This window comes from Lepisosteus oculatus, chromosome 23 (genome assembly GCF_040954835.1).
Source record: "Lepisosteus oculatus isolate fLepOcu1 chromosome 23, fLepOcu1.hap2, whole genome shotgun sequence".
Taxonomy (NCBI): Eukaryota; Metazoa; Chordata; class Actinopteri; order Semionotiformes; family Lepisosteidae; genus Lepisosteus; species Lepisosteus oculatus.
In genome coordinates, this window is record NC_090718.1 from 7,694,242 (window position 1) to 7,714,256 (window position 20,015).

The 20,015-nt window shown below is 41.0% G+C and overlaps 1 protein-coding gene across 1 annotated transcript in view; it reads right to left on the minus strand.

Moving 5' to 3' along the window:
* robo3 (roundabout, axon guidance receptor, homolog 3 (Drosophila)) overlaps nucleotides 1-20,015 on the minus strand; it is a 177,264-nt gene that overhangs the window by 156,038 nt on the left and 1,211 nt on the right. The window contains exons 2-3 of the mRNA XM_069182436.1: nucleotides 19,500-19,683; nucleotides 13,613-13,648 (exon numbers count right to left, since the gene is read on the minus strand). Of these exons, the coding sequence (XP_069038537.1) occupies nucleotides 13,613-13,637 (25 nt within the window). The 5' untranslated portion in view covers nucleotides 13,638-13,648; nucleotides 19,500-19,683. The remainder of the gene's footprint in view (nucleotides 1-13,612; nucleotides 13,649-19,499; nucleotides 19,684-20,015) is intronic.

Sequence of the window (20,015 nt, forward strand, 5' to 3'; positions counted from 1 at the left end):
CAAGGGGCGCCGGCAAAGCTGCGCTTAATTAGGCAAGAGGGGGCTCCGATTGGGCCTGTGATGAGGGCATCTGAAAGGGGGCAGGAACGGGCGGGGGAGACCCTTTGCATTATGGATTATCCCATCTGGCCACGCGGGGAGCGGAGCGCCGTCGGCTCGCTTAAACAAAGCTGGAGTGGGGAGGGCGTGCCAATGATCACACGCTGAATTACTGTGGCAGTTCCCGGCTATTGTCCCCATGATGGGCTGGGTATTCACAGCTGGGGCAGCCCAAATTGTTCTTTTATACTCTTTTGTGTTTTCTTATTGAAGCCAGGGGAGCAGGGGGATAATTAACCCACTGCTCTCTGCAGGGACCCCAGATTCTCTCATTAGAAGTTGTTTTTTTCCCCCTGAAACAGTTTATTTTCTGTTTTTGTAATGCAAATAGCCTTGCTTGGCTAGCTACGTCCCACATGATCGAACCCTGGATAATTACAAGTTACCTTCCTGCAGATATTGCAGAAGGCTGTAATTTTCCAGACCCCGGCCCACCAGCACTTTTGCTTGAGTCTGGTAGGACGGAGTGCTTCAGATAATTACGTAAAGTACAGCAGAAAATTCCCTTGGGTTGTTAAACAAAGTTTCTAAAATAAAAAGTAAAAAAAGAAACTTCAGATCTCGTTAAGAAATCTACAATCAGTAGACATACTGTAAGTCTAGCCTAGTGCAGTCTTCCAAGAATAAAACATATCCTGATAATCTACATCAGCAATATTGGGTTTGTGCAACGCAGACTTGTCATTTTCACTCTTCGGTCTGCAAAACTGTGCACCTTCTTTCTTTCTAGGGAACTTTTCCAAACTAAGAGTTTATGCATCCTCTTAATATCAAACTCGAACCAACAGATTTTGAATGCATTGGGAGAAAGCAGCTAGATAACATAGTTTCTCCCGCTTTTGATGATTCATTGTTTTTTCGATACTGTTGAAAATGGGGTGGGTATGGGAGATTCCGAAATACTGGAGGGATAAATGCGTGCAGATTCTGCCTCTAATAGTGACAACGCCCCCATGTTCATCAGCTTACATTTTAAAATGACTCTTTGTGCCAGACGTCTGGATGGGGAGCACGACAATAGTGAAGTGATCAGGTAAAGGTTTATTCCACGCTGGAGGGAAAAGAAAAGAGACGCAACGTTTCGGCTGCGGAGGTAGTCTGCCGCCTACCCATGCTGACGTGGCCACCTACTCGAACGTCTTCAACCACAAGTGAAACGATGACCCATGTGAAATGGAAAACTCTTTTGTTAGGGAGCTTTCTGAAAGAGGAACACAACCACAACTGCTGTACCCTGAAAATGTTCAGTTTCACAAATAATGCTGGTAATCGGCTTTTGGGAAATAAAAAACGGGCCTCAGTGAAAGATGCTTAACCATTAAAGGAGCCCATTCATAGAAAAGACTGGAATTGCTCTGAATTAACCGGCAGTGAGCAGCACCTGCGTGTCATTGCTATGGCTTGCAGCTGTGCCCTAGTCCTGCGGGTGGCACAGTGTGCTCATGCCATGCAAAGCACCATACATCCTGGCAGGGCCCTGCATAGACCCCGTGGAGCGTTCACAATGAAAAATATCTGTCATTCTAACTTAAATAAATTCTAGACTAACAGTTCATTCAGGTCTCCTGGATTGGACAGCTCAGCTAAAAATAAGACGGCAAGGTTACGACAAAGGTTCCGTAACACTAAGCTCAGCATAGTTGATATTCTTGGTGGCCTAAAACTTGCGACCCATGTGACGCCATGCCCAGAGTCCACTGCTTCCTGTTTGGTGAACTTCCTTTATATAACGGCTATTTCACAGCACTGGCATGTTCCTCGGGGAGAATATAACATCCCAGCTTAACAAAGCCCTTTGAATCAGGCCAGCTCCCTGCCACCTCCTTCCACCTTGGAGCTTGATCGACTTAGTTAGCAATTAGCAGGGAAGGAAGCACCCATTTTATTACCTTGATAAATTAAAGCCTGGCTAGTGAGACCTTATCACCCGCTGGCCTTCCGTCAGTTAGCGATGTAGCCTGCCATGAGTCCAGCTCTCAGATCTGCCACATTGAAATGATTAGCCCATAGTCCTAACGTGCTGTCTAACAGCAAGCTTCAGGAAACAACATTATAATAATGACTTTTTCAAGTGAGATCTAAGACAAAAATGTTTTACTGTTTCTTGAGCTGCAGACCTGTAGTTAAGAAAATACAGATCTCGTGTGTCACTTCTAGTAAATAAGGGTGTTAACTGAGACCCAGTGAGTTATTTTCCATTTGATTCACAAACTTTCTTGGCCTAATTTGTTTTGCTGCAAGTAGACAGATTTATTTTGTCATGCCAATTAATGGAACTAGGAACTGGAATGCTGAATAGCTAATCCTAGAGATAAGACCATACTTATAATACTAGAGAGATCCCTAGTAAAAAAACCTATAAACAACATTTAAACTATATGCTTTTTTTCCTTATAAAAGGAATTCATTTTATATTATTAAAAGAAACAAATGTTCCTATAAGATACATTTTAACATCAAGGTAGGCAAAGTTCTCTTAAAAGTAAAAAATGAATACACAGACCTTTTAATGCCTATGAATTGTCACAACAAATTAACAATGGAATATTTTCATGAAGAAACAATCTTGAAAAAGAGCTTCACGTGACACGTCTTATAAATGAGAATAACACAAAATGTAAACAGATTTTACTTTAATTATTTCAAAAGTATTGAATGAGTATTTGTTTAATTGTTTTAGTTTTTCAGTTCTAATAACATGAGAATTTTTTTTTTGCAGAACCACAAAAACGTTGCACAAGTCTTTATTCAGAAGTCATAGAATGGTATACAGTAGGTGTCACGCAGAATGCCAGTGTGATCCTGGTAAAATGTTTTGGCATGGATAAAATCCAGATAAAACATGAAAACTGTGCTGTCATGCTCAATCCCAGGTGCAATGCTGCTGTACCCTTGTAGGAACACTGTTGTCACACTTCTGCTAACATGCTTTGACAATGGCTGGCTGTGCTTAACAATGGGGGCTGCTGTCACTGTAATAGAAGGGGCAGAGTATGTGGTTCCTAGCCTGCCAGCCAGATAAAACTGCCTGTCAATGTGATTTCAACACAAAGGACAGAACAGGCTGTGTTTCAGCCACTGTGTAGCACCATACCGAAATTAGGATCCCCCTGAGGGCTGCTTAGATTCCAAATAAAATGCTAACTGAGTTACACTTTAAAACCTAACAAGCAAAGTGCTGTTAATTAGTATAAAGATCATTTCATTGAGCTAATGATGATGCCCTTGTTGTGATTTGACGCTCAATCAACTCCCAGAGAAAATATATTCCTAACCTACCTCTGATATACTGCTGAGCAAAACAGTTTTCACTTCCAGCATATTTCCAGCTGCACATTTTACACGACACTTTGCAAAAACACATGGACGTCTGACAAGTTGCAAGTATTCTGCTTCCAAGCTGATTTTTAACTCGACGGTCTCTGTAGACAAGCAGAGCAAGCTTGCAGTTCAAAAGGTAAACAGAAAGAAAACAGAATGTGAGAAGTTTCTACAAGACTCGTGAAGTTTTTTAGAAACCTGGACCACACCTAAGAGATGGTTTGTATACAGTACAGTGCTTAACCCTTCTGCTATCACCCTTAGACTAGTACTGTTGTCTGTGAACTGTTGTTGTTTAAACGAAACGAAGCCCTTTCATTCCTCTGCCAGTCTCGGGGGAGATATTACTACGGGACATCTTTATATTCTTTATTAGCAGGTTTTAATATGATGCCCACAACACAATAGATGAAGAAGTCATTTGCCTAGCAGGGACACATTTATTCTGATTTAGCGTTTGCCGCGGGTCGTTTGAATATGCATGGGCTGCCAGACCCAGATATCTCAGAGCGCCGGGCACGTCAGCATGATGGACGATCTGGCCTGGTATCATCTGGGGGATCCCCTAATAGAGGGCCAGATCACCCAGACTCTTATTTCAGGCAGATGCTTGAACAGCGGCTAATGATGGGCCCATGCAAATGAGGGGACATGCCAACACTGAGGAGCTGGGAGCAGGGAGGCAGACACCCCCAAGAATAATCCGTGGCAGACCATCAAAAACAAAAACAAAAAATGCAGAAAAGCAAAAGTGCGAAAAGGAAAAAGATAACGTTGGTTTAATGAAGCTATTCTTTTATGATTAAAAAAAAATTGCAACTTTGCTGTTGTGTTGTGTTGCCGGCACTCCGACAGCATATATAACTCAGGCATGTTTTGATCCGATGGCCCATTATTTTCAACTCTGATATTAAAGGAAAGAAATAGAAAAGCTCTAGTACAGCCAAGATGTGCCCCCCCAAGAAGGAGGGCTCTGGAAAGGTCTCCAGCTCTGACTGTGCATTAATGTGTTTCTGAAGCCACCTATCCTCTCTGTCTTCGTCTAATCCCTGGACTCTGTGTGGAATAATCATTTCTGCCACTCTGTCGCCCACGCACAGACTCAGAGCCACTCTCACATCCAAAGTCGCCTGCAGCTTTGCTTGGAAGTAGGAGAATGGACACAGCAAGTAATGCAGTGTGGCTGTTAAAAGGTTAAAGTGACCAGAAACCCAATACAGCACTGCCTTCGCCCAGTCTTCAGCACTATCTCTCCCTCCTTATTTAAATCTGTAAGATGAATATGATCATCACACACACTGCTGGTTTTTTTCCACTTTTTCATCAGAAATCACAAGTCCATAATGTCTCCCAGAACTTCAGTGTTAACCAGCTGCCCACATTAAGTTTCACTCATCCAGCCTCCTAAGAATGGCCCTGCGCAGAAGTTTTTAAGTTTTAAAAAGGCTTTCTTCCAGCAGCTCTGTTAGATCCTGTATTTATTCACTGGAGACTTACAGAAGCCATGATGCTCAGGACGGACATCAATCTAGATAGCTAGACAACCGGGCATTTCTGTCAGTGTAGCATAAATTATTACACAGACAAAGTGTTACTGAGATTCCAAAAAGATCTACTGTACTCAGCGCGGGGAAAAAATAATATTTATAGTGCAAGTTTTGAAAAGGAGCCAAGAGGCTGGCTTAATTTGGAAAATTCCCCTTCCTTGCGGAGCAGAGTAGTGAGAGGCAGGCTCCACTCTGCTTGCTCAGAGCGCACGTGCTTCTGCATTCTGGGGCATGTCTGCGCGTCATTAATCAAAGGCTGGGCCGAGAAGAGCCCCGCCGCGTGTAGAGCTATCCCCTCTGTCCCGAGCCTCTTTTAATTAGAGTCACAGCAGGGACACCTCCCCGGCCCACCCGCCTCTGGCTCCTGCTCTGCGGCACGCTACACTCACACTGGCCCGCCCTGGTCTCTGAGCAGCCGGCCAGTGGTCTGAGGGGTCACGACCCGGCCGAAGAAAACAGAGACGTCCTGGCCGCTTTTTCTCACTTGGCGGTCGAACATCCGCGCAGCCCTGCTCAAACCGATGGTCAGTTGACACTTTTTCTGCTACTTGATTACGATGGTGGGATTGTACTAGTAGTGAGCAGGGCTGTTACAACCATGGAAATAAAGTTCGAACAGCTGCAAAACAATTATTTTAATAAAGCAAGTGACAAGTTTCTTAAAATATACCCTGTTTAGAGACATTTATGTGAACCCGAGGGAATCCTCCTGCTGAAGAATATATTTTCAGTATGGACCTTGAAAAAGACTGCTGCTTAAGGGTGGCTTAATTCCCAGCAGATTAATACAACCCCTACATCTCATACACACAACGTATCTTATTATTACTTTTTCTGCTAATAAGGAGAACAAAATAGCTGCTGACCATCTGGTTGAACCCAAACAAGCAATGACATTCGGTAAAGACCTTTAACCTTGGAGGAAAATGTCAGGGCACTGAAGTTCACTTCAGCAAAAAGCTCACAAACCCCAAAGGATACAAATTTACTAAATCCAGCATCAAGAGTTTTTAAACTACAATCAAAGAAGAATACAGGCTAATATCATTTTAAACCATCAGTGTCCAAATGTCTTTGACATTTACTGTATTTAATTGCAATTCAGTGTGCAACATCAAAATTAAGCTAATATTCACTTGTTTTTTTTTATTTTTACTTGTTCAAAATATGAGGTCAACTAAGAAAATTTTAGGGCCGCCGCATCAGAAAAGGTCCTCTACAAAAGGTTATCATGGAATTGAGCAAATGACTAATGAAAAAAGCATCCTATGAATAAATTAATAGAAAACAAGCTAATTAACTGAATAAAAGAGCAAATTGTGAACAGTCACTTGTCAAGCTAATCTTAGTCTGGGGTAGAAAAAGCAGAGTATAATGTAGGGCCATTCTTTATTGTTGTTATCAATCACAGCACTACAAAGTGAGAACATGAGGCAAAGCTCATTATGAGCCAGAGTAGAAAGGTGTCCATAATAAATTATCATACTGTGCTTCTGTAGAACACTGTTCACCCTTTTTATTGCTTCTTACGTCTTTGGTTTAGATCTTCTCTATGGTTTGTAGACTTAACCTTAACTGGAAGTTTCTATTATTGTTTTTAGCGTGAGGTTAACATTCACCAATGACCACACACCAGTAAACTTTGTATGGAACTATTCAATAGGCTGAAAAACAGGAAGGTGACTCTGTGATCCTTCAGTTTATAAGATTTCCATAACTACTGAACTTCAACTTATTATAACTGCATTTTTTTCTCCAGTAGATAATAGCAATAGTAGCATTGTGAAAGTCTTTTATTAAAAAACATGTTTTGAGCGCAATTAAATGATGACCAGAGGTAACTTACAGCTATGATTCCATGTGTTGTAAAAGCCTTTTGATGTTTAAATACCAGCTGATCAAAACAGCATAATATTTTGCTCATAAGAGAAATGTTTCTATGTACAACAAATATCTAACCTTCTAGCTGTTATTTCGTAGTACAGCACACCAGCTGTCCTTTTGAAGTTATTGGCACTATTTGATAAAGACTGTCAGCAGAAGAGACAACAAAGTGTTTTGGTACATTTGTACTGCATGCCAAAATGCAAATTTATCACCGAATGAGATTTATAATAGGAAAAGCATTATATAAACTGTTTTGTACTTTTGCTTCATAATTCTTTATGGAAAACATTCCACTGGTAAGGTGATCTAAAGGTCTCAATAACATTGTTTCAGGATGATTTTTTTGCTTGTGATATCAAGGTGCAGGTATTTTTTAAGAAGGTGGCTCTTCCTTTTAAATCAACCCTAATGCTCTACAGCTGTCTTGCACAGAAGCTATCCCTGAAATAATGTATGTCAAAAACTTTAATTTTCAGGGGTAGTTTTTGGTGAGGGACCGCCGCAACAGACCTAAAAATGAATATTCAGCTACTGTTACCAGGCACGGAGGCCCATAAACTCTGGAGTTAACATTCTGGAGTTGTTAAAAGTGCCTTTGATTATATTAAATTGCCCATTGAGTCAGTATTTGCTACTACATCAGGACAAAACCCCTTTGATGATGATAAAAGGATGTTCCTGCGGCACACATGCACAATGGAACCGCACAGTGCGGCTCAGTGCAGGTGCTGGACAGTAATGAGATATTGAGCTCCATTAGCTCTGTCAGGGTCAGGGGCTGTGGGCTTTGTTGGGGCCCAGGGTCCAGCTGCCTCACACCTGGGTCACGGGGGCCAAAAGCTTGTCTGCTCAGGGACTCCCAGCAATCCACACAATGAAGTGGCCAGTTCATCACTCATGCATCTTTTACAGACAATATCAATGGGAGGAACTGAATTTAGAAAATGGGAGCCATGCGTCACAGAGCTGACCATTATGGATTGTTCATTAATTATCTCTCTCTCTCCTCCTCACTTAAAGAGCCGTTTTCACTGTCTCGACTCTGATTGCCATGCCTCTGTGGGTATATTTAAAGAACACTGGGCCCCAAAAGTATTAGCCAACAGCCAACATAACAGACTGGAATTTTGAAATGACCAGAAAGAAAAGTTAAAATCTTAGTAATTGGAAATTAAAAATAAATAAATAAAAATCAACCATTTATAAATACTTAAAGTTCTTTAAAAAAATAACATTCAGTCAAATAAACGGTCCTTATAATACTGATATTACAAACACTTCCCCTTAAAATTATTACATTTTCTGTCAGCATTAATCCATCAACTGTGTAATGTGGACTGCTTGCTTAATTGCTTTATGAGGTATAATTAGTTCTTCACATTTACTTTTGCAACTGCACATAAAACTGAGAACTCTAGGAGCTGGCAACACTTTTTAACAAATCATTTTAAGTGAAAAAAATATTATTCATTATCTTGTTTAAAAGTTTAGCGTTGAATTTCTAACTACCTGGTTACTGTTCTTGGAAACATTGAACTTATATACAGTACACTACTATGCAAAATCCTTAGACATCTTAAATACAATTAAGAGTTTTTTTTACTACTGCAATGACTTATTATAGTTAATAGTTATTAATATAACCTAACAATGTCTCTATAACTTTAATCAGAACTTTATAAGCTTTATCAAAATAATTCACAGCAACCATAATAAAATATGTAGTGCTATATATAAAATATAAAAGTGCAGCCACTACAAAAGGTTGCAGCAGGAAATCCACCACATTTACCAGACAAATGTAATTGATGCTTTGTTATGTACTTTATAATCAACGTCTGAATCCTCAATCTGAAGATTTTCAAGGGTATGATAAGTTACAGTAAATATCTGGAGAAACTGAAGAGAAGAAAATGAAAAACATTGATTGCATAAGTGGTTAAAGCAGTTAGAAAATGGGTAGATGACTGAATGCGTATTTAGACCCACAAACTCAATATCTGTGGAAACACCACAAGCCATTTTGTTTAAGACAATACTTTACAAACTTGCTTGGTGCGATTTCTGCCCATTTATCTTGGCAGATTTGCTGAAGCTCTTTCAAGTTGCTTGGGGGTCATTTGTGGGCAATAGCCTTCCAGTTTTCCATAGCTTCTAAAAAAGAGCCGAGTCAGGACATCAACTTTCCTATTCTTAAGCAACTCCTGTGCAGATTTTTGACCAATTTTAGGTCTAAAGCAGTTGCTTTTCTCATGCTTTTCTCTGCCTATGTTCCCACCATAGGTTTGACAAGCTTCCCTGTCCCTGCTGATGAGAAGCAGAAACATACCAACGGATATCAGGTATCAGTAGGGATGGTGGCGTCTGCGTTACTATATTGGGTTTGCCTCAGATGTAACACTCTGCATCCAGACCACAAATGTCCAATTTTATCTTGTCTGACCACAAAACCTTTTGCCGCCTGTTTGCACTGTCACTTGGTGGCTTGCAGAACCCATGTGGGATTTGAGATGCTTTTCTTCAGTTCCATACAAGCCCCCTTCTGTGTAGGGACTGGGCTATTATTTACACTCGCATTGTTTCCATTCGTGGTCACTAAACCTTGCAACCTGCCACTGGCAGCATTCCTAATCTACTTGCTTCCTACTTGCTCACCTGCTCACCTGTCCGACCTAGGCGGGGTCTGTGCGTCTTCCACTTCACTATGTTCAGAACATTTTAAAGATATCAAAAATCAGATATCTTTTTCTGACGTGTTTTTATACCCTTTCCTTGATCTGTGCCTGAAACTTTGATTAACCTGGAATCTTTGCTTGCAAATCCCTATTTGACTGAGGGGCCTGACAGATTTATATACATTTAATGAAAATGAAACTAGGCAGACCAATGTTATTGCACACAGAGACCACTCAACTCATTATGTGGCTCATTCTTGGTAATTCTGTACACTTATATTAATTAGGTTTATTACACCAAGGTCTGAATACTTCAGCAATTGGGACTTTGAAAATTTTCTTTCATTAACTATTCACTATTTTCTTTTTGCTTCTTTTCTTTGAATGTGTGGAGCAGAGTGAGTAAATAAGTACACATTGCTATTTAATGGAATTAGCACACCATTAAGCACAGTAATGTTGGAATCATTTGAATTTGAATCAATAATAAATCTTCACTCTCCTCAAGAACGTGGGACATTACTACAATGGCTGCTGCAGTATGGCAGCATGGCAGAGATACTGGGTACAGCACATCACAGGCCAGTGTACTTGACTTTGTAAAGGTAAACGACGACCTCATACAAAACAGGAACGCTGCGTGGAAGTACAATCATAAATGACTCTTTTTCTTTGGGATCTTCTTTTGTGAATGATTAAAGCCTTCTGCTTTACCATTTTTTACAATTAATTATTCAGTGATGAATTATGTTCCGTCAGTCGATTCTGGAAGTAAATTCATGATTTAAGAAAATATTTGTATCAAATATATTGATAAAATATTTGATTCTCTCTCTCTCCTTAAGTTGTACAGTTTTTATATTGAATTTACATTTCAATCCTGATTGATGCAACATTCACTGATATGCAACACTACTGTCTTTGTTAAACGTTTTTTTAATTATTCTTTATCCAAAATAAAACATTGTGCTGTTCTAAAGATTTCTGTTAAATTTCTGTCAAACTGATTTTGACTTTCTGTTGATGCTTTATTTAAATCAGTGATACATCCACATCTATAACTAATAAATAAACCTCTTTACAATGGGGTTGCTGCTGACCTGAGACAAATTGCTTTGTGACTACAGTGTAATTGCACAGGCAAGTCTATAACCTATTACCTTATTGTTCCTTAATTAGCAATTAATGAATTGGAAGCTCATCCAAATTGCTTATTCTTTTCCATGTAATTTACGATTTTAAAAGCTTTATGCTTGCGTTGAAGGATATGTACTTTAATATAAGGCATGCATTATTTCGCACAAGATTGTAAAGATTTAACTTTGTGACTAAGTACCAGAATGAAAATAAGTGATAATATTTCAATATAAATTTAAAGTTAAAAAGTCAAGTAAATCTGTCAACACCTGGGTAGAAAGAGACTACTGTAAAATGAATAAGTACTGATCTTTAAATGCTGCAGTGTACACCTTTCAATTTTTCTGATATTTACCTCTCTGGTGAATTCCTTTCTCCTGAATTCCACATTCGTGCTTTCAAAGCCAAAATCAAGCATTGGAATCAAGTATTTTTAACCCACTCCAATAATTGTCCTGTCTGTGTTTGTAACCACTTTCGATAAGTTTCCAGGAGAAAGGCTGAGAATGCGAAATCAATGCTGCATACACAAGTGCTCAGAGGTAGAAAAGCAATCAACGTCAAATCACATTTCTTCCAAACTGACTACAACTCTCAAAGAGACTGCACACCCTGGAATGATTTGTTTCCAGGTTTGCGTTTCTCAACAAAATGTGCAAGGATAGCAATCACTGAAATAAGCAATGAGGCAATGTCTATACTTTAGTTCGGGGGGAAAAAAATCGATATATATATATTATTTGCAATTTTGCCATTCCACAACCACTCCTGTGTTTTGTAAAATATTCAGATCATACAGTATCTTTTAAAAAGATAACTACTGTACACCAAACCATTAAGAATTTTTCTCAGTACCGTTCTGTAATATGTTCTTGATTTACAGTGTGTTGATTTTGATGACTTCGCAAGAACATTAGAATGAAAACCTTCTACTTCATGTCCCCAGATAACCTAAACAAAGGCGCAAGTGGCAGAAACCCTTGAACCTAAACCCCCTCTTCCCATTTCCTCCCTGATCCCTCTGTGGCCAAGTAGCATGACATTACTTTGGCCCCGACCCCGATACCCTGGCTGTTTTGTTATTAGCCGCGAGATCAGATGTTTTCAGTCATTACACCGTCTCTCATTAGGCTTCCCCTCTTCCAGATCAAGCTAATGAGACGGCGGTGAATGTAAAGTCGGGCGGGTTAAGGCGGGGGCGTGTGTGTTCGGGGAGGGGTAGCGAATTACCCCGCTGTCTGAGTACGGGACAGCACCTGGGCCTCTCTCGCTCGGGGGAGACGGGATGGGGTGCGGGGATCCCAGAGGGGTTGGGAGGGAGGGGAGGGGCGCAGCTGGGAAAGCGGGAAGGTAAATGCTCCTTGGGACAGCAAATGGGAATGAGGAGGGGGGGGAATAGTTCAAACACAGAGGAGAATGCAGGAGAATTTGGCACCATGGTCCCGCTTAATTGGCAGAAGTCAGTGTGGGGGATCAATCTGTTTGGCATGTGGAGCAATTTTAATTTATTTATTCATTCATTCCACTTCTTTGTGATGCTGGCGTTTGGGAGGTTTTCTATGCATTGCTTTCACAAAGAACTGAAAACATGTTACCTCTACTAAGTGCAGTATTTTCTCCCCCCCCCCATCTTCTGTTTCACTCTACCATAACATTCACCAAATGTGCTTCATTTACACTTTCTCAAAAAACATTTTTGTGTGTTAAATTATATATTTTTTATTATTTGCTAACTGAGCCAGAGAAACAATCCTATCATTGCAGGGCAAACTAGCATTCACTACATTTGAAAGATTTAAAATTGGTCCCCCTGCTATACTCCATTAAAGAGACCTATCAGAATATCATTTGGAATTTTAAGCAGAAGGCAGCAGTGTGAGTGTTGAAATCTCAGAAGCTAAGCGAGTCTGGCCATGAGGGAGTTAATGTCTAAAGACTAGGTTTCTGCTGTAAGTGGGGTAGCAGGCACTCTTTCTGCTGCACCAGAATTTCTGAAACCAGTTCTCCAGGATAGTGACCTGGTACAATGTTGTAAAGAAGGTGTTGTCCTTTGACTGAGACAGTAAATCTTTCTCATGAAATATTTCACGCACAGTTTGTAAGCATTGCAGTGTTCATACTGGTGTCATAGCTAAGTGTCCTCTCGGGCTTGTACATTTTGGCTGCTCTAAATTACCTTCTTAAATCCTTTTTTCAACTGATACTGAGATTTTTCTTCACTGCCTGATCTATAAAGAGGCTTCTGAGCCACCATTGACAGAATTTCTGCTGTGGCACCAGCAGCCGAATCACCCTGCAACTCACAGCTGGCAGCCCACTGAAGCTAAGCAGGTGTGAGCCTGGCCAGTACCTGGATGGGAGACTATGGTTGCTGCTGGAAGAGGTGTTAGTTGGGCCAGTAGGGGGTGCTCACCCTGCAGTCTGTGTGGGTCCTAATGCCCCAGTATAGTGATGGGGACACCATAAAAAGGTGCACTGGATGAGATGTAAAACCAATGTCCTGACTCTCTATGGTCATTAAAAATCCCAGGGTGTTTCTTAAAAAGAGTAGGGGTGTTACCCCGGCACCCTGGTCAAATTTCCCCCTGGCCTTTACAAGTCATGGCCTCTCTGAATTGATCAAGTAGGTCCCCTCCTATTTGTTCATCCTTTGGTGTGAAAGGCACTAGACAAACTACTGTGTTATAGTCAGGTCTGAATCTAGCAATCCCACAAAGCATAAAAATGCAGAAAAGGTATTTATTTAAAGGCCTAACATCATAAAAGTACATTAAGAAAATACAGCAATGTTTGCTGAACAGTTCAGTTCTAAACACAGAACCACTTTGGAAAAACCAATGGGGTATCTCAGCTAATGTGACCCTTTACACCATTTTGGTAATGTTCAGATGTAGAAGACAGAGTTGAGTTTGAAAAAGTGGTAAAGCATAAATACTGGATACTCACCTAGCAGCCACGGGGAATAGGGCATGATATCACAGGCTAAAATGTAAGGACAAATAAACAATGGATACAATGAGTAATACATATTGAGTAAAAACTTTCATTTTAAATATTGCTCTGGTTCTCTACACAGGCTCTCTACAAGGATAATTAATATGTTTATGCTTTTGATTTAAAAAAATACCCTAATATTAGTAATATCCTGACAGCAAACATAAAAACATGTGTTATGGCTCCTTTTGAATCTTTTTTAAACCTGTTCGTAACACGATATTGAAATTTTAAAAAAAGAGTCTGCTTTCAGAAACACAGCTCAGAAACAAAATGAGACAAGACAGTGATTCAAGATTCGAGCTGTGGTGCATTTTTCCAGACCTGCAACTCGATATTTCCATGTACTCAGTTCCCCAAAAACACACTCATTTTCTCCCTTTCACCTTGTCATATTTAGCGGCTCTCCTTTTTTAGACCACTGCATTGTCTCAGTGCAAATCAGCACATCCTCTAGCTTCCACACCTAGAAAGGTCTTTACTTAACAGTGGTGGCCAGTCACATCCAAAGCATTAAACTGAACAAACACCGGACACTAATGTCTATCAGCCTGTGCCCAACCTCGGTGTCCCTCCTCTGTAAACAGTCTGGGACCTCTGTTTGAGGATGGGTACATGATGCTCTTGTTAACATCCACTTTGCAAACGTCGGAGGACTGAACCCTTTCTGTGGTGACACTGTGGGGTCGGCGCAAATCGCAGAAATTCATTGTCAGCTCAGTGCAAACACGGCGGGAAATTGGTTTCTGGTTTTACCTCCCCCAGACAAAAGGTTGTTTTTTAATATATTTTCCCTCTAATGTACCCAGATTGAAATTTTCCATAATTGACCATGAATTATGCAATTTTTTTTGTTTAATAAAAACGGGAAAACATGCAGGTCCATTAGCCATTATGCAAATCCTTAGCCGCATGCTTTACCTAGAATAAGCGGTTCACAGAAAGGAGGAAATGGACTATGGACATGAGCACAGATTGCAAAGATATTTAGCAAGCAGCCATAAGGAACAAGAAAGTTCAGTGACACTGCTCCATAACAGTCAATAATAATCATTGTGGCACTTAGATTTCACGGTACGAAATTGCACTACCTACTTGAAGAACAGCCAGAAACTATTTTTGTTCCAGTCTTAGCTGATTAAACAACTGTTCTCAGGCTCTGACTTACAGTCTTACACACTGCAGCATTTCAGCTGATTCTCCACTTTGCTATGCATACTTTTTTATATCACATTCTGTGTTTAAGAAAAACTGAACTTGTAAATTTACCGTTTCCAAGAGAAGATCAGAAAAGGTATTACTATAGAAAAGGCCTTCTAATTTCTATTCCTCAGAAATCCACAGTATTCTGGATTTTATCACCACACTGGTTTGTAAGATTAAGTATTTTGATCACTTCTGAGTTATACATGTCTTTATTTGTGAAGCACTGATCTATACATTGCACTACAGACTGTACAACATAGACTGTGGTTTTGTCAAGACCTCGTGAAGCATGACAGATTATGAAGCAGTGTGAGATGGCATTCATGATCTTTCAGGTCAGCTCTGATCGACAGTACGGGAGGTACTGAGGGACAGGAAGTTATCTTTCATAAAAACCGGGCAACCAGTTTTTGACAAGTTTAGATGTATAGAATGTTTCCCTGTTATCAGTACTTCCCTCAATACTTCCCTCCTTCTGGTGGTCATAATAACAGTAGTTATAACAGCAGTAGTAGCAGTGGCCAAAGCAGCAGTAACTCACACAAGGATTTTAACTTATGCACTGGGAAAACAAAGGTACATACAAGTATATAAAGCATTCTCTAAGAAACACAGGAGAAGAACAGAAGATGGAGTAATAGAAGCAATGATAGCGGAGGCCTGAATGCAGGCAAAAGAGATTACAATGCATCTGAAAATACCAGAAAATAAGACTGATAAGGCATTTGGTAATTATACTATTACTAATGAGAAGAACTAAAATGTGCATGTGCATCCAGTACATACAAGCTCTTGCCTGACTTTGATGGTTTAATTAGAAGAGTGCGCAGGGCACAGACATACTAACTGAGCCATGAAAAGTACTGCTTTTGATTACTGGTGACACAGGAAAAGAATAGTGATGTTCCAGCAATACAGTATGTGCATAAGAGCATGCAAGGGAAATCCTTTTACCATGCTATGTGTTAACATGTACTGCACGCTTAGCCTCAGCCCTGTCTTGCCTAAGTGCAAACATTATCAGCTCTCAATTAATCCCAGTAATGGCTGCGCATGTCCACTGGGTATAATGGGCCTGCTTTGGTGGCACGGAGATTAAAGCAGATCCCTGTATTTTGTAATGATTAGCATCACAGAATGCCCCCCACATATGTAAGCTCTCTTCAGAAGTAGGTGATTTACATTTTCCAGTCCAAACCAGGGTGGGTTGCTTTTTCTTTCCCTTCATTATGTGTTCATGTGCCAAACTAGACAAAACTAAATGGAAAAATGACTTGATAGGTCCTAGTAGATTTGTTTTGGCACCAAAGTAATCACTTTACATCCCGGAAGACGCAGATTTTAAAATCAATCTAACTTTTCTGGCAAATGTTACCACTGTCACACAACCAGAGGAGCCAAAGACAAATTTTGTCGTTGTCGTTGTTGTTTTTTGGATTCAACTCAAATTACATATTAAACAAGAAACAAAAAAATTGACCGTGTTTATCTTTACAATCTTGATGCAGCTGTCTTTGAAATGAATGGCTTCTTACTGCAGACAAACCAGCTTGCACTATGATGTAAATGTAGAAATAAATAAAATAGAAATAAAAAATGTAGAAATAAATAACTGACAGAAGCAAAGATGGGAAAAAAAGACAAAAATATTTGTTCCAAAGCTTAGTGGCAGTAACTTAGTGGCTGTTTGCAGCTCTATTGCATTAGATCTCCTCCACTGCAAAGAAAGAAAAAACTCTTTGCCACACTGACTTCTTCATGATCCCTTTCATTAAGGGTCGCTGCCCAGACGTTTTTCTACAGCTGACCTTTACTGGACATATTGCAAATGGACTTGTCAAAATCCCCCCCGAAGTGAAGAAAATGGGGTCAGAATATCTTTGTTTCCTTGGCCAGGTCATGACCCCAGGCCACAGGAAGGCTAACTGACCAGCGCTAGTCTAGAGCAGTGCTGACAGCTGGCAAAGCGCGTTGTGTGTCCATCAGGCCTGGCCTCCTGCTGGGTGTCTAATTAAGGACTGCTGTAACAAAGATGGGCCCCTGGCACTAACAAAGCAATATTCCACCAGGGCCACTTAAATTAGCAGCAAACACTCGGCAGCATAACGCAGGAACACTGGAGTTATTTTTTATTGCCACATTGTTGGGGCAGGCCTCATGTTTTTCACAACAAGAGCTCATGAGCAGAACTATCAATGCATGGGAGTAGGGTAATGAAAATGTGCTAACATTGTGTTGATGACTACAACGAAGGTTGTCCTGCCCCAGCTATAAAATGTTAGGACCGTTAAGCCAGGAATCTTTGCACGGTGCACTGCCTTTACACACATTCAGTTTCCACTTTTATAATGATTTATTAACTTCAATTACATGTTTGTTTCTTGTCAGATTCTCCATGTGCAGTCTGATTCATACTGCTGCCTGCCAAAAACGCAAACACAGCACCTCTACATCATTAGAAATCACATAAAAGACAGCCTAATTAACCTCCTAGAAAATCTGTTTACACAATGTTACAAGGCAAATTGGCAGGCTAAGATAGAAGTGTTCCATGATTTACCATGTTCTGACATTATTTTTATGATACTTTTCTGTATGCAGATAATGCACACCTGGCACTCGTTTCTGAGGTGTGGCTTGATTTCACTGTGCTTGACGTACTACAATTCATTTTTCAGGGCCACATACAAATACCAGGCTGGCTATTTTTTGTTTTAAAAGTCTTTCAAATTTTTTTAATCCCGAAAATCTCTTCCCGCTCCCTCCCCCCCACCCAAAAAAAGCTCCACTCCAAGCGCAGGACAGTGACTCCTGAGAAGGCAGCGTGGTACGGCGAGGTGTACCAGCTCATGGCTCACTGTCTCACAAGGACCATGGGAGGGCCCTGTTAAAGGAGCTAATCAAACATATCCTGTGGGCCCCTGGGAGGCGGGGGGAAAGCAGATTACAGAGCCCAAGGCCAGAATCAAACTCGGGGCTCTGAAGCTGTGAAGCAGCTGCCCTTCTCATCAAGCCCACCATGCTGCTGCCTCACAAACACTTTTCGAGACTCCATCCTGCCATCCAGTCCATTTCTAAAAACGGAGTGGGTGGCTGGACTTCGTTACTGTCGTGTAGCAAAACATTCAGACTTATTTTGTTGTAGATGCTGGTGTAGCCGAGAAGCAGATCCTAGTGGAACATTTCCTTTGACCTCATTGAGACAAAACATTGTGGATTTTACTAGATGTATACAATTGAAGCAATGTGAATTATGCAATGTAATACAGTACAAAACACATAACGTTCAAGTGTGACAGACTGTATACAGAGGGTATAGAAAGTCACCACCCCCTTTCAAAATGTGTACCTTTGGTCGTATGACACTCTGAAAATAAAAACAACTTAAATTAGGCTTGTTACATTTTTATTTACACACAGCAAACCACATTAGCCAACTGAAAATAAAATTCTAAAACATTCTGAAAATTAATATTATAACAGCAAAATACCTTATTTGGATAAGTGAACAACCCCCTTACAATTGCATATGTAAACTTGTTCAGGTATAACCAACCACCTTACAAATCACACAACAAACTAACTGGCTCCCAGCTGTGATCAACTGTGGTGATTTTGATTAGTTCAGAATAAAAGCAGCTGTTTCTAGAGGACTGCACTGCTTGGAAGTGCATTTCAAAGCAAAGAATCCACTATGGGTGGAAAGGTACTTTCAAAAGAACTTTGAGATAAAGCTGTGGGAAGAAGTGGAGTGAAGAGGGCAGTCTATCAACGGTCACCACGCAGTTTGACTGAGCCTGAACTATTCCGTAAGGGGGAATGAGCAAATATTCCTCCCTCTAGGTGTGCAAAGTTGGTAGAGATCTATCCAAATAGACTCAACACTAATTCAAGCACCAAGTATTAACTCAGGGGGGTATTCTCTTATCCAACCCAGTTATTCAAAATGTCTGAAAAAAAGTAGCTTTCTTTTTTCACTTGGATGTTGCAAGGTACAATTTGTAAATAAAACTGGAAAAAGTTATTTGTCTTCCTTTTGTTGCCCTAAAGCCCAAAAAGTAAACATTTTGAAAGGGGGTGGTGGCTTTCTATACCTGTATGCTGTCAACATAGCGCTCTGATGGTGCTTGTGTGTCAGAGGTTAGAAAAGTAAGGGCACTTGGAACAAATGACTTCCTAAAAATGCTTCTGTAACCTTAAGTACTCTAAAGCAACCAGCTTTTAAATGTGAATAAAGTTGTGGGGAGAGAAAGTGGTTAAAACCACATCATCCCCCTGTAACCTTAGCCACTTTATCCGTTTCAAACTCACCACCTAGTCAGTTTAAAGGGACCTTCAGCGTAGTGGGGATCCAGACCCCCTCCTGGCAAGCAATGGGCGCAAGGCAGGATAAACCCTGGATAGGACATCAAACACGCACACCCTCACACCAGAACCCGATTAGCCCAGCAGTCCTGAGGTTTCACTCTCCACAGCTTTCACGGGACTCTATTATACCTGCACGTTTCCAATGCAGCTCTTCTACTGCTGTCTTCAGCAGTTCATCCTTTTCTTAAATAAGGACGGACATGCGATGAGGGGGGGAACCAACTCTCAACCTAATAGATCTCAAGTTAAGGTATGAGAGCTTTACCTTTGTCTGTGCTGCTGGGGGAAAGGGGGGGGTTACAGCGGGAGGGGGGAACCCTGATCTTCTCTCCGAAGGCACTCCCATCCAATCTAAGGACACGAGCAACCTGAAATGCCTGGCGTGGAGCCGGCCGCACCAATTGGGCCAGAAGGTGAAGCTGCTGCTCGGCTGCCTTCAGGACAATGATCTAGAGGGGGCAAAAAAAGATTTAACTAGGGGGAATGGGGACAGCATGTCCAGCCCACCTACATCCATTTCCTAACCACTTCTCCCACTTCAGGGTCACAGACAATCCAGATGAGCCAGAGCCTGTCCCAGCAAGCACCAGGCGCAAGGCAGGGAACACCCTGGATGGGACGCCCGGCTATCACAGACACACACACTCACACCGGGGCCAGTTTCCCCAGAAGCCAATTAACCGGCATGTCTTTGGACTGTGGGAGGAAACCAGAGCCCCCAAAAAACCCACACAAGCAGGGGGAGAACATGTAGACTCCACACAGACAGCACCTCAAGGCT